At 41.8% G+C, this 15,299-nt stretch overlaps 1 protein-coding gene across 1 annotated transcript in view; it reads left to right on the top strand.

The window, feature by feature from the left end:
* The window catches only part of Rab3-GAP (Rab3 GTPase activating protein), a 606,356-nt gene that overhangs the window by 488,367 nt on the left and 102,690 nt on the right, over window positions 1-15,299 (top strand). Inside the window, exon 26 of the mRNA XM_090376553.1 lies at window positions 3,233-3,303. Coding sequence (XP_090232679.1) covers window positions 3,233-3,303 — 71 coding nt within the window. The remainder of the gene's footprint in view (window positions 1-3,232; window positions 3,304-15,299) is intronic.

Here is a 15,299-nt window from a genome sequence, read left to right as displayed (position 1 = left end):
GGGTCACATTTGCACATCTCCAGTCTGTGGGTACCTCCCCTGAGTCCAAGGAAGCTCTCATAATTATGGCTAAGGGTTTGCTTACTTCCTCTGCTGCCTCCTTTAATATAACTGGATAGAGCCCATCCACCCCGGGTGCCTTTCTTGTGTTTATCTTCAACAATTTGTCCTCCACTTTACTCTCAGTTATTACAAGATTCTCTAGCTTACTGCTAGAGTTGAATACACCTCTGGCTTTCCCCTCGCTAAATAACTCCTCATGTGTGAATGTCGATGCAAAATATTCATTTAGTTTATTAGCTACCTTAGCAGGATCATCAACAGTTGACCCATCGATATCAAGTGGACAAATCTGATTCATCCCTTTCCTTCTAGAGTTTACATAAGTAAAGAACTCTTTGCTGTTTTTCTTTGCATCCCTTGCCAAAGATTTCTCGTAATCTGCCTTCGCCTGCGTAACCTCCTTTGTAACTTGGTTACAGATCAACTTGTATCTATCATAGGCTTCTGTGTCATGTTTTAATTTGTATGTATTCCATGCATGTTTCTTCTCTGCCATATGCCTCATCAGTTCATCTGACATCCATTTAGGCCTAAACCTTGAACAATATTTCTTACTTGGTATGTAAAGCCTAATAGCTTCCAAGATAAGTTCTTTGAATGCTTCCCATTTTGAATTTGCTGTTGGTAACATCATCAGTTGGTCCCACTATATAGAATTTAAATACTGTCTCAGTCCGTCGTAGTCACCTTTACGAAAGCAATAACCCTTCCCTTTACCCCTAATGGTAGTTACCTCTTTGAGTAAATCCCACTTCAGCACACTTTGATCACTGCTGATAATCAAATCAAGAGTATTCCTCCCTCTAGTTGCCTCCCGAACATGCTGATGTAGAAAACAATCATCCAATAAATCCACAAAAGCCTTGCTAGTGTGTGAGTGACCAGCCCCCAAATTCCAGTCAATATCTGGGAAATTAAAATCTCCCATTATAAGACTCTCTGATTTACTGGCCCACTCTATTTCCCTCTACAGTTTCTTATTATACTCATCAGAGTCATTAGGCCTATAGCACACTCCTACTCTCAATTTTGATCTCCCAATGCTTATGTCACACCAAACTGACTCGACACTGCACTGTCCAGCGATGTCCACTGGCTTCACTTCCTTGGATTTTATGTATTTCTTAACTAATAGCATAACCCCTCTTCCCTTCGTATCCTGTCTATCCTTTCTGTAGACATTGTACTCCCCAAATTCCAGTTCTGCATTCCTTATATCTGTGTGACACCACGTCTCTGATATCCCAACAATATCTGCTTTTGATGTTTTGAGCAATACCTCAAATTCATCAAATTTGTTTACTAAACTCCTAGCATTGGTGTACACACAAGTATACATGCACCTATTGTCTATTCTTAGCTACCCTAACACAACCCATGTGTTTACTTGTACCGCAATGACTCCCAGCAATCTCTGAAATATTATGCATCTTGTTTTTCAGGCTTCTGCTCATTCCAATAGAAGCAGTGCAAGAATCTCTTTCACCTCTGCCAGTGGCTACTGTTAATCTATTCGTCTTTGTCTCCCCCCAAGCTAGCAGTTTTCCGACCCACCTAACACTGTCCCGATAGCATCAGCAAATATTCTTGCACCCTTTTTTATTTAAGTCTATCCCATCCCTGTAGAAGCAATCTCTCCTGTTAACAAGTACAGTCCAGGCTGAAAAAAATTCTACCCCTTGAGCCTTGCACAATATTTTCAGGGCCGAATTGATCGACAAGGCTCTCATCATATACTCCCTCCTATCGTGTCTGGGCAGAATTGCAGACACTTTCAAATTCAACCCTATTTTACGGCTTTTTTTCAACAGTGACCTGTACTTGTTAAGCAATTCTGCCGGTCTCTTACTCTTGATATCATTAGTGCCAACGTGTACAACTATATCACCTTTTGTGCCCTTAAAAGATGATATCTGCTCTACAACGAGATCAACCTTTGCCCCTGGCAGACATACCCTGGTCCTGTTCCACCTATCCTTTTTACAAAGCATGTTCCTCGTTTCCCTGACAATAGAGTCACCAACAACTACTAGTTCCTTTGGGACCAGCGCATTCTGCTTTGGGGGTTGCCGCTGTGTTGCGCGATGACCAAGTGCAAGCTCTGGCATTGATGTGGGCAGCTGAGAGCTTGATGGGCCCCTCAATTTAGTTCCCTTCGGGTTGTACATAAGTTAACATATTTTATATAATTATGGGTGCTAAAGAAAACACATCACTTTAGCTATCATTAACAAACTCAAAGTAAAAGAACAACTTGAAAATGGTGTTCCTGTGGGGGGAAAAAAAATTGCTGAAGAATTTAGTATTCGCCAACAGACTGTGTCAGATATTAAAAAACAAAACGAATCTATAAAGGCATTTGTTTTAAAATTTGATGTGGGAAGTGGTAAAAGCAATGTATCAAATAGACAGATATTAAAAAAGCCAAAAGAAGTGTTGCTGGAAGAAGCTGTATTTAATTGGTATTCACAGCAACGATTAAGTGCCATTGACATGTGATGCCAGTGCCACCTGATAAATGTATAAAAAGATAATACATTTATTTATCCATCTATCAATGGATAAATGTATTGTCTTTTTATGGTTTTTAAATAAAGGCTCTACAGTGATATTTTTTTATTTATTTCATCAGCACTACCTATATTTTATTTATTAAACTTTCCATTTATTTGTGTTCTAAGTTTTCGTTCTTTTGCTTCTCTAATCCGGATTAGCGAGGGTTTACTGTATATCTATTTTTCCAGCGAAATTTAATTCTAGTGAAGTGTGGACTTTAAAAAACATCCTGTGTTTTGGCATCCTTCTGCTGGAGAAAACCTTTTGTTTTCTCCAGCTTTTTGAAGGTTAAAGTTTCCAGCTATGCCTTAATTGAGAGCCCACCCCGGAATAACATCCACTGCTTTGACTATGCACCAGAGTCAATGCTTGTATTCAAGTCTCTTTTGGTCATACTCGATAATAATTTTCTAGAATGGAAATATATTTCATTGATAGCTCAAATATCACTTATTATAATCATTTGAAAAGTTAATCATTTATTCATATGAACCTAACTTAAATCAAAATTAAATCTCTCTCTCTCTCTCTCTCTCTCTCTCTCCCTCTCATACATTTCAGTTTGTTTTTTTAGTGTATTTTAGAAGACTTAATAGATTTTTTTATTTTGTAGGCATTGGTATCATGATGTGGAAGACATTCATACAGAAACGTTTTGAAGTATTAGCACTTCTGATGGAGAAGGTAAATGTAACTTAAATAATTAATCAATATACTTCAAGTAGAATATCATAATATATTCTTTTTCAATCCTAGTTTATTCTTGAAATTCTGCATTTCATTAGAATAGGTTGGAATATTATATCCAGTAATTTATTAATTAAAGCATGAATATCTTTTATATCTTTACAAATGTAAAATAAATCTGTTTAGATTAGTATTAGTATTATCAATGGCCACATGGTGCAAGGAAGCCTGCTTATGACTTATGCTGCATCAGCCAAAAAAATAAAATAAAATAAATAAGAATAAACTAATAATAATACCAGAAACTTCTGGTTTAAAAAATAATAATTAATAAGAGAAAAAGAAATAGAAAACCTCTTTGTTTCCCTCCTCCCATAGGTAATTATCCAGCTGACCTGGTGCCTCCGTAGCCAGGTGGGAAGGAGCAGCAGTGCGCAGCACACGCTTCTTGATTAGACCGGGGTTCGAGCCCGTCACCACCAAATATGGAGGATAGGACATAGTGGACATAGTGTTTTTTGTTATGCGGTTCCCGTGGTTTCCCACAAATCCGCGTTAAATACTCTGTTAACATAGCAAAGCCAGTCAGTGTGGGTTATGTGTGAGTAGTGTGTTGTTTGACTGGCCTCTTCATTACTGGGAGGCGCGATCACCAGGAAGGAGCCTCCCAGCATCCGTCCACTGGCACGAGGAGCCGGACCAGGGAGTAAAAGACATCTGATGGGCCGTCCACACTCTTGCAGGAGCGAGAGTGGGGAGGGCCAAGGAAAGAGCGGAGAAGAGACAGGAAAGTGGATGACAGACAAGATAGCGAGGATGACAGAGCATAGGCATCCTCCCAGGCGAAACGGAGCAGGAAGAGTGCTAGGTGCAGTTGTGGAAGTCCTGGAGAAAGACTGTGGGTAGGAAGAAGAAAATAGGTAAAGTTCAAATTAAAGAGTCCAGGATCGTCACAATGGAGAATCACGGAGCGGCGTCGACAGGGCTGTCCGCCATTTGCAGTTTCATGTCTGGAAGTTTCTGGTGCTGGGTATCAGTTGCTGTCTAGAGGAGGTTATCCAGGAGTAGTGTTCGGGAGTTGCAGGTGATGCCAGCGACGACGAAAGACCTCGTTGGCATAACTGGTCAGTGCACGGAAGGCATCATTAGATTCCAATAACTTGGTTTCTGGCCGAAGTGATGTAGTGTGGAGGTCTAGGAGTAGTTGGTTTCTTAGATCTAAGTATACGTTGCATGAGTACATCACGTGATCCCAGTCTTCAGGTTCTCTGCAGGTACAGAGGGCATCCTCGACTAGGCCAAACTCTAGAAGGCGTCTCTTGAAGGACCCCTGGCCAGTTAATAAGAAGGAAGCATAGACGTTAGGGGAGAACCAAGTGGAACGTTGCTTGTTGATGTAGGTTACCACAGGAAGGGAAAGTTTAGTAGTTGCACCAGTTGTGGAGTTATTCCAGCGGGTTTGCCATAAGTTTATGAATTGTAGCCACACACGTTTATGTTCCTGTTTGATGTCGGTATCAGTACGGGTTTGAATAGTGAGGAATTCAGCTTCCTTATTCTTCTTGATGGCATGAGATAGTCCGATAAAAGCAACGTGGAGGTCCAAAAGGAGGCGGCCTGTTAGTAGCTGTAGGGCGGCAATTGATGTCGTTCTACATGCGCGGGTCATTTGTAGTAGCATAAGTCGTTGAATTTGCTGAATTTTACGTTGAGCATGCACTAGAGTCATTCGGTGGTACCATACTGCAGCTCCATATGTGACAATTGGTATAAATACTGCTGAGTATAAAAGGCGTTGAGTTGGTCCTTTAAGACCCCAGGCCTTGCGGGTAAAGCGTGCTAACATAGTGATGTAATTTTTTATCTTTTCTTTGATAGCTTGGATATGAGGAATGAAAGTTCTCCTGTCGTCCAAATTACTCCTAGGTACTTCACCGATCGGTAGTTTTTCAGTGGGCGGCCATTAAAACGTATGGTAGGAGGTCTGGAGAAGTCCAGTTTGCCTTTTAATAGGAGGGTTTTGCTCTTCTCAGTGGAGACTGAGAGTTTATTTTCCGTGGCCCATACGGACAGAGCAGCGAGAACAACGGTAGCCTGGGTTTCTGTGGTGGCGCGGGTGGGGCCCTCAATGATAATAACCATGTCGTCGGCATAAGAAAGCTGAGTAGTGTGTGGGTAGTCCCTCAGGAGCCAGTCGTCGAGTATCATATTCCAGACAGCTGGCCCCAGGATGGAGCCCTGGGGACAGCCTCGGGTTAGATGTCGGGTGATGCAGTGATATTTTGTTTTGATGCTGACCTTGCGGTTAGAGAAGTAGCTTTTGAGGCAGTGGTAGAAATTCCAAGTGCAGTTAGAGACTCTGGCCCTCTGAAGAACGCCCGGCCACCACACTGTGTCAAAAGCTCCCTTGAAGTCAATGAAGATTGCCAGTACATAAGTTGCATCCGACTGTTCTGCTACTTTGAGGGTTTTAGATAAGCATCAATTGTGAAGCAAGGATGCCAAACCACTGGCTTCATATCGGGGTTGGAAGCGGGAGAGCAGCAGTCTCTCAAAAACCTTGCCGAGAATGGGAAGCAGCGCAATTGGGCGATATGCCTTGGAGGTACCTGTGGGATCCTTAGGTAAGAGCCTCAGGTTAGCATGCTTCCAACGTGATGGAAAGTTACCCTCATTCAGACAGGTGTTGAAGAGCTGAAGAAGTATCATTGTAGCTATGGCCCAGAGACGTTGCACAGTCTCACCTTCAATAAAATCCAGACCAGAAGCTTTACCTTTTTTGATTTTTTTAATTGCTGCATCGACTTCTTCCTCTGTGAATGGTTCCTCCATATTGTCTGGCTGGAAGCTGGAATTTTGTACTGCTATCTTCCTGTGGATGTCAGTGTCAGAGTTGGTGTTGTCCTGATATATTAGTTCAACCAGAATCCGGTTGATTGTATCTTCCCAGTGTGTAGTCTCAGACGAGTCATCAGAGCGGACAGAGTGTATGACATCCGTGGATCCCAGCTTATTCCTCACGAGTTTGTGGACTAAACCCCACGGATTCCGGTTCCCCTCAGTCTCGACAAGGGAACGCCAGGAGCTTTGCTTGGCATGGTAAATTTTGTTAGTATATTCACGGCGGACTGCTTTGAATCGGTCTCTATACTGTTCTGCAATGTGAGCAGGTTCAGTCCTTCTCTTGCGTTGGTATTCTTTCCGAGCGTGCTTCAGAGAATTGCGCAGGTTAGTGAGTTCCTGCGACCACCATGGAACAGATCTTGGTTTCCTGGAACATTTTTTCATGGAAGCCTCTGAAGCTTTGAGGAGCAGACTCTGCACAAAGTCTGTTTTCTGCGCACTGTTCATTGATTGGTAGAAGTTGCTAGCTGGGTCATGAAGAGCATCTTGAATTACATTGTCAAACTGGTCCCAGTTCGCTGTTTGTGTAGAGAATCTTACAATATCCTGGATAGACACTTGACGAGGGGGGGCAGAATCGGTGACACTGTAAGTGATGAGGCGATGGTCGCTAGTAGTGGCTGTGTCATGCAACTGCCAATGGAGGAGTCTATTGCGAAGAGAAGTAGTTAGTGTGATGTCCAGGTTAGACTCTCCAGTTCCCGAAGAGTAGGTGGTTGGTTGTCCTGGTCTGTTGATGATTTCAAGGCTACGTGAGGCAGTGAATTCATCTAACATATCTCCTCTTGCATCGGTAGAGGTGTTGAACCATTGTGTTGACCGAGCATTCGAATCTGCGGCTATGATGACATCAGTGTTCTCCATGAGGTCAAGAGCTTGTTCTAGTCGAGCTATGTTCGGGAGGATATCTATACCAAATTGGAAGTATGCTGTTAGGACCGCAATACGGCCGAAGCTGCCTTCTATTGTAGCCCCCGCTAGGTGGGGAGTGCAGAGTAATTCTGTGTTACTACTAAGTCTGGATTGCGGACGATGATAGCAGCGAGGCACAATTGGTTTGTCGTTTGGATTTTCCTGAAAGCCAGGGGTTAACCAGAGACCCTTCCACGGACGCAGTATGGTTCCTGAAGGAGAAGAATGTCTAGATTCAACTCGTCATTAGGGGATGAAGCTGTGTTGCCACTGAGATGGATTTTTGGCCATTGATTTGAGCTATACGAAGTCTGGGAGAGGGGGGTTGCATCCTATTTTCCATAGTTAGTCTTATTGCGTACTATATCTGCTGCTCTTCTATATACAAGGCATGCTCCATCCCGCACAGAGTGATCGTAGGGTTTTTTAATTGCTTTGCAATTTGAGCATTTAGGAGGTGAGGCTTTGTTGGGACAGTCCTTGTAGAGATGCCCTGCCTCAGCACAATGCCCACATATTGGTTGTTTTTTAAGACGCGGAAAGGTCAAGGAATGACCACCGCATATCCCGGAGCACTATGGCCTTAGTTGCTAATGCTCCTAAAAAAAATCAACCAACCAGCTGACCTTTGAATTTCCCCAAACTGTCATCCTCTGCCACCCATGTAGGTAACTTATTCCAGTAATTTATAACTCACTGGCTAAAATAAAACTTCCTGCAATCCAGTCAGTCTAAACATCTCCCCCTGTAACTTGAAAAATTTGGCCCCTTGTTCTAGACTCATTTATAACCTTGTTCTAGACTCATCTATAAATTATAACTCATTTATAGACTCATTCCCCCGCCATTTTTACACGATAGCATAAGCTTAGTGTAGTATAGTGCATATTATAATATTGTCAATTAATCAGTAAATCTATTAATCTTGATAAACTTTATTGTCAATTAAATTGTATTTTTAACTCTATATATATATAACGACTTAATCGTAACAAATAATTAATACATATCTATAGTGGTACACGTGATACGTAAGTTGTATAAAGGGAACTCGTAGAAAACACTAGATACCAAAAAAAAAAAAATATATATATATATATATATATATATATATAACATAACTGTTTTGAGATATAACTTAAGGATTTAATTTTTGTTTTGAAATTTTATTGAATTAAATCGGAATCATGACTCTGACCAGAGCAGCAAAGCAAAAGGCTCAAACTAATGGGAGTGCTGTGGTTCAGGGGAGAACTGAGGGGGGCAGTTGCCCTCTGAATCAGTCTTTTAAAATGCACTGTTTGCTTGATGTTTGCGGAGCAGTCAGGTACGGGACATGATACTGCCAGGGGGGATGTCTTTGTGTGTGCACGATGTAAGGAGTGTAAGGAAATCAGGCGACAACTCAGCGTTGTTATGGGCCTTTATGAGACCTTGAAGGACAGGGTGGATGCCCTCGAAGGAAATAAATTGAGGGGCCCATCAAGCTCTCAGCTGCCCACATCAACGCCAGAGCTTGCACTTGGTCATCAGGCAACACAGAGGCAGCCCCCTAGGCAGAATGCGCTGGTCCCAAAGGAACTAGTAGTTGTTGGTGACTCTATTGTCAGGGAAACGGGGAACATGCTTTGTAAAAAGGATAGGTGGAATAGGACCAGGGTATGTCTGCCAGGGGCAAAGGTTGATGACGTTGTAGAGCGGATATCATCTTTTAAGGGCACAAAAGGTGATATAGTTGTAGACGTTGGCACTAATGATATTAAGAGTAGGAGACCGGCGGAATTACTTAGCAAGTACAGGTCACTGTTGAAAAAAAACCGTGAATTAGGATTGAATTTGAAAGTGTCTGCAATTCTGCCCAGACACGATAGGAGGGAGTATATGATGAGAGCCTTGTCGATCAATTCGGCCCTGGAGGGATTGTGCAAGGCTCAAGGGGTAGAATTTTTTTCAGCCTGGACTGTACTTGTTAACAGGAGAGATTGCTTCTACAGGGATGGGATACACTTAAATAGAAAGGGTGCAAGAATTTTTGCTGATGCTGTCGAGGCAGTGTTAGGTGGGTCGGAAAACTGCTAGTTGGGGGGGACACAAGGACTAATAGATTAACAGTAGCCACTGGCAGAGGTGGAAGTGATTCTTGCACTGCTTCTATTGAAATGAGCAGAAGCCTGAAAAACAAGATGCAGGATATTTCAGAGACTGCTGGGAGTCATTGCGGTACAAGTAAACACATGGGTTGTGTTAGGGTAGCTAAGAATAGAAACAGGTGCATGTATACCTGCGTGTACACCAATGCTAGGAGTTTGGTAAATAAATTTGATGAATTTGAGGTATTGCTCAAAACATCAAAGGCAGATATTGTTGGGATATCAGAGACGTGGTGTCACACAGATATAAGTAATGCGGAACTGGAATTTGGGGAATACAATGTGTATAGAAAGGATAGACAGGACAGGAGGGGAGGAGGGGTTATGCTATTAATTAAGAAACACATAAAGTCCAAGGAAGTGAAGCCAGTTGACATCGATGGACAGGGCAGTGTCGAGTCAGTTTGGTGTGACGTAAGCATAGGGAAATCAAAATTGAGAGTAGGAGTGTGCTATAGGCCTAATGACTCTGATGAGTATAATAAGATATTGTACAGGGAAATAGAGTGGGCCAGTAAATCAGAGAGAGTCTTATAATAGGGGATTTTAATTTCCCAGATATTGACTGGAATTTGTGGGTTGGTCACTCGCACACTAGCAAGGCTTTTGTGGATTTATTGGATGATTGTTTTCTACATCAGCATGTTTGTGAGGCAACAAGAGGGAGCAATACTCTTGATCTGATTATCAGTAGTGATTCTTCATGCATTAAGAATCTGCAGGTAAATGAACCACTAGGTGGCAGTGATCACAGTGTGTTGAAGTGGGATTTACTCAAGGAGGTAACTACCATCAGAGGTAAAGGGAAGGGTTTTTGTTTTCGTAAAGGCGACTATGATGGTCTGAGACAGTATTTAAATTCTATACAGTGGGACCAACTGATGATGTTACCAACAGCAAACTTAAAATGGGAGGCATTCAAGGAACTAATCTTGGAGGCTACCAGGCTTTACATACCAACTAAGAAATATTGTTCAAGGTTTAGGCCTAAATGGTTGTCAGATGAACTAATGAGACATGTGGCAGAGAAGAAAAATGCATGGGATACATACAAATTAATGGGTGACATGGAAGCCTATGATAGATATAAGTTGATCTGTAACCAAGTCACAAAGGAGATTAGGCAGGCAAAGGCAGACTACGAAAAATCCTTGGCAAAGGATGCAAAGAAAAACAGAAAAGAGTTCTTTACATATTTAAACTCAAGAAGGAAAGGGATGAATCAGATTGGTCCACTGGATATTGATGGTTCAACAGTTGAGGATCCTGCTCAGGTGGCTAACAATTTAAACGAGTATTTTGCATCTACATTCACGCATGAGGAGTTATTCAGGAAGGAGAATGATGTAGGTAAAGTAAACATTGGCAGTGAGCTGGATGATTTTGTAATAACTGAGAGGAAAGTGGAGGAGAGATTGTTGAGGATAAACATAAAAAAGGCACCTGGGGTGGATGGGATCTATCCAGTTATATTAAAGGAGGCAGCAAAGGAAGTAAGCAAGCCCCTAGCCATAATTATGAGAGCTTCTTTGGACTCAGGGGAGGTACCCATAGACTGGAGATGTGCAAATGTAACCCCAATTCACAAAGGAGGATCAAAGGCTGACACAAGTAATTATAGACCTCTTAGTTTAACTTCTGTTCCAGGTAAATTAATGGAGGCACTGGTTAAAGAAGCACTGCAGGATCATCTAGACAAGAATTCAGTTATAGCTCAGACGCAGCATGGTTTTGTTAAGGGCAGGTCTTGCCTGACCAATTTGATTGGATACTATGATGTAGTCACAAAAGAACTGGATGCAGGGAATAACTTTGATATTATATATTTGGATCTTAGAAAGGCTTTTGATACTGTTGCACATGGAAGACTGCTGCACAAATTGGAGCAGTGTGGCATTGGAGGCAAATTGCTGCTATGGATAAGGGGATGGTTGAGTGGCAGAAGACAGAGAGTGGTAATCAATGGAGACTGCTCAACGTGGACTAATGTTATTAGTGGAGTTCCTCAGGGTTCAGTGTTGGGTCCGTTGTTGTTTTCGGTGTTTATGAATGATATTGATGATGGGATATCAAGTTTAATGTCCAAGTTTGCAGATGATACAAAGGTTGGCAGGTTGTTGTTAAGGACACTACTGACGCTATGCTGCTGCAACAGGATCTGGAAAGGTTGAACAGATGGGCTGAGAGGTGGCAAATGAAGTTTAACATTGACAAATGTAAAGTACTACATATGGGAAACAGTAACCCCAGAGCAACGTATCAACTCTGCAGTACTACACTGACAGTGGTGGAGAATGAAAAGGACCTGGGGATAATTGTGCAGGCAGATATGAAGTTCTCTGAGCAGTGCAGACGAGCTGCAAGAGTAGCTCATGGTGTCTTGTCAATGATAAAGAGGAATTTTTCTAGCAGGGATAAGGAGGTGATTATTCCCTTGTATAAGGCAATGGTTAGGCCACATCTTGAGTACTGTATACAGGTCTGGAGGCCTCATTTCAGGAAGGATGTGGAGCTGCTGGAACGGGTACAGAGAAGGGCAACAAGATTAGTGAATGGAACAAAGGGTTGCTCTTACGAAGAAAAGCTTAAGTTTTGCAAATTACAGAGTCTGGAGACTAGGCACCGGAGAGGTGATCTGATAGAGGTGTATAAGGCTTTGAATGGTTTGAGCATGCTCAATGCCAATGGGATTCTTCATCTTGCTCAGAATAATCAGCTCAGAGGGCATAAATTCAAATTGAGGAAGGACGGATGTCGGATAGATGTGCGGAAATTTGCCTTTGGCCAGCGGGTGGTTGGTTGGTTGGTGGAACCGACTTCCATCACTTGTTGTTGAAGTTGATAGCCTAAACAAATTTAAAGCTCAACTGGACAGGTATTTCGAACGAACGGAGGGGTGAAATGGGAGTGGTGTGTGTTTTTTTTTTTTTTTTTTGGCTGATGCTGAATAAGCTTGCTTTCTTGCATCATATGCCTCTACTAATGCTAATGCTAATGCTAACCCTGAAAGTTTTGTCCTCATTTTACTTATGCCTCTCAGAGCCTTAAACACCTCAATCAAGTCTCCTCTAAGGTGCCTAGTTTTCAAGCTCTGCAACCCACGTATTTGAAGTCTTTCTTCATATGGACGTCCTTTTGCCAATCTCACCAGGCGAGTTACCCATCTTTGGACTCTTTCAAGAAATACTTTAGTAGCAGTCTAACATGTGGCCTTATATAATGGGAATATGACATTCTTATCTACTAGCAATTGTTAGATAAATCATCGATAGAACACCAGGCGCCTTCCTTGCAACCAGTCTACAATGCTCAGAGAACTTCATGTCTGACCGTATTGTAATACCCAAGTCCCTTTCCTCCACTACTGGCTTTAGTTCAACTTCACCAAGTGTGTTTTTTTTTTTTTTTTGGTGTTTTTTTATGAAAACCCCAAACACGAGAGGTATTAGAACCTATAGTACTTAGTGCTGTGCTTGGGTTATTATATTTGTTAAATGAACTAAAAAGTGTTTTGGAGGTTTAGATCTTTTTGCAGATAAGCTTATTCTATTAGTTTGGCAATTCATGGTGTATTCAATAGTAAGAAAAAGTGGGGGGGGGGGACATGCTGTATGAAGTAATGAAATTTTTGTATATAGTGTACACATGGTAAGAATATACCCAGATCCTTGACATAACATGGCCTCAACAATTCCCCCCCCCCCCGCATACACACTACTCGGACTCCCTCCAGCCACTATCTGGAAGCCTCCTAAAGAGTTACCAATAGGTTCGGTCCGATGGACTAACTAGCGGCCGGCCTGCGAACACCATTTTAGAACTGTACCCTCGAAATGAAAGGAAGATTGGATCTCGCCATAACCTCAAAATTCATCAGTCATACTGCATGATGGAAGGGCGGAGATGGGAGAAATCCCAGGTGCCGTCAGACACGAACATACCTACCTTATGCATGATGGAAGATGGGGAAGGGTTGGCTGGAACTTAGCTCTGGAGACTAAACATGGGTTTCACCACTCAAGCCTCCAATAAGCAAAGTGGTGGTATTGCACCAGTTGATGAGAGTCATCTACCACCTAGTATTGCCTGGTAACACAGAGGGGCGGCATTCCTCCATGTGGTGTAGCCGCCACACCTCGACCCCTGCTTACATTGGTTCACACCTGGGTGGTCACCCACAATGCTTGTGCATGGAAGTTATACCCAGGATTACTAACAGTCCCACCATCATGAAGGTGCAAGCAGAGGATTTGGCTGTCACAGACTGTCCGGACTTCACCGAAATTGGGTCCACTTGACTTGAATGTCACCCGAATATCAGTTCCATCAGCATTTTAGATTCCCAGGTAGCAAGTACAGCTTGTCTGGAATATCTGAGAAAATGTCTGTGACAACCTCAACGACCACTGGGGTTACTGTTCCCCAGGTACCTTACACTTTGCTGGATTAATTCATAACTCCCATTTTTCTGACTATCCTGTCATTCTGAATATCTAGGTCATCCCGAAGAAGCTCTGCTTAGCAGTGATCATTAACTGCTCTACCAATCTTTACATCATCTGCAAATTTAGACATCATGCCCTCTGTCCCTTCATCGATGTTATTTACAAAAATCAAACACAACAGTGGTCCTAATACTGATCCTTGCGGAACCCCACTTCTTACATCAGTTCAATCTAAGGAATAACCATTTATCACGACCCTCTGCCTCCTGCCCTGAAGCCATCCAGCAATCCATCTAAGGATTTTCCCTGTGATTCCAACTTGTTTCAACTTATAAAGTAACCACTCCTGTGGCATTGAATCAAACACTTTGCTGAAATCCATGAAAATATGAAAATTACATAATGTTGAAATTATTCCGTAAGTTCAGCTCTTGAGTGACCCTGTCAAAATAACTAACCAGATCAGTTAAACATGATTTTCTCTTTACAAAACCATGCTGAGTATACTTCAGAATTTAATTTCTATCTAAATGATTCTGAATTCCACCCTTGATCATTGTCTCCATGACTTTCCCTACTGCTGAAATTAGACAAACTGACTGGTAATTTTCCCACTTCACTCGTAGAACCACCCTTATGTATTGGAGATACATTGGCACTTTTCCAATCCATTGGAATCACTCCCGAGTCAAGTGATGCTCTCATAATTTGCCTCAGTGGTTCAGTGCACTCACTTGCTGCCTCCCTTAAAATTATAGGGTACATGCCATCAAACCCACGAGCCTTACTGGCCTGTAGGCTCAAACATTTTTTCATTATATAAACATAAAATTTCAACATCATTAATTAAATTCTTTTTAACTTCACTCCCATAATATCTCATTGATACAAAGGGTTTTTCTTCTGTAAATATTAATTCAAAGTAACTGTTGAATTAATTTGCAACTTCGTCTGGAGTATCTAATACTATCCCACATCCATTACATAAGGGTCTTATCTGGTTTGTCCTTTTCTTTTATGCATTAATATATGTGAAGAATTCCTTATCCCCCCCCCCTTTGGTAGCGATTTCTCATAATCTGCCTTTGCCAGCCTAATCTTTTCTGTGGTACTATTACAGATCAATTTGTAGCTGTTATAGGCTTCAGTACTTTTTATTGCTCTGTTAACTTTTCCATGCCATTTTTTTCTGCTCAAGTAATCTGGCAACTTCATTACTTGTTTCATACTTGACTTAGTGACCTAAATCATTAGGCCACTGAAAATTTTACTTTTTTATGACCAGGTTTTGGCGCATTATAGCCTTAGTCGCTAATGCGCCAATAAAACCCAAGCAACAACAACAGCAACTTCATTATTCGTCCAACTTGGAATGCTCCTCGTGGAGTATTTTTTTTAATGGTATACTAGGGGGCTTTGCTCCCTGCTCTTGCTTCTTTTGATAAAGTAAAATAAATACTTACAGAAGCTTTCGACACTGTTTCTCCTCCTCTGATATGAATACATAAATACGTTACATATGGAAATCAAGCATAGTTCTGCTTGGTCATGTTAGATAAACATAGCATGTATCAGTAATCAA

The sequence above is a fragment of the Mastigoproctus giganteus genome, chromosome 6 (genome assembly GCF_048544385.1).
Source record: "Mastigoproctus giganteus isolate SK-2022 chromosome 6, ASM4854438v1, whole genome shotgun sequence".
Classification (NCBI taxonomy): domain Eukaryota; kingdom Metazoa; phylum Arthropoda; class Arachnida; order Uropygi; family Thelyphonidae; genus Mastigoproctus; species Mastigoproctus giganteus.
Note: the sequence above shows the minus strand (reverse complement) of the source record. Positions and strands in the feature narration are given on the sequence as shown.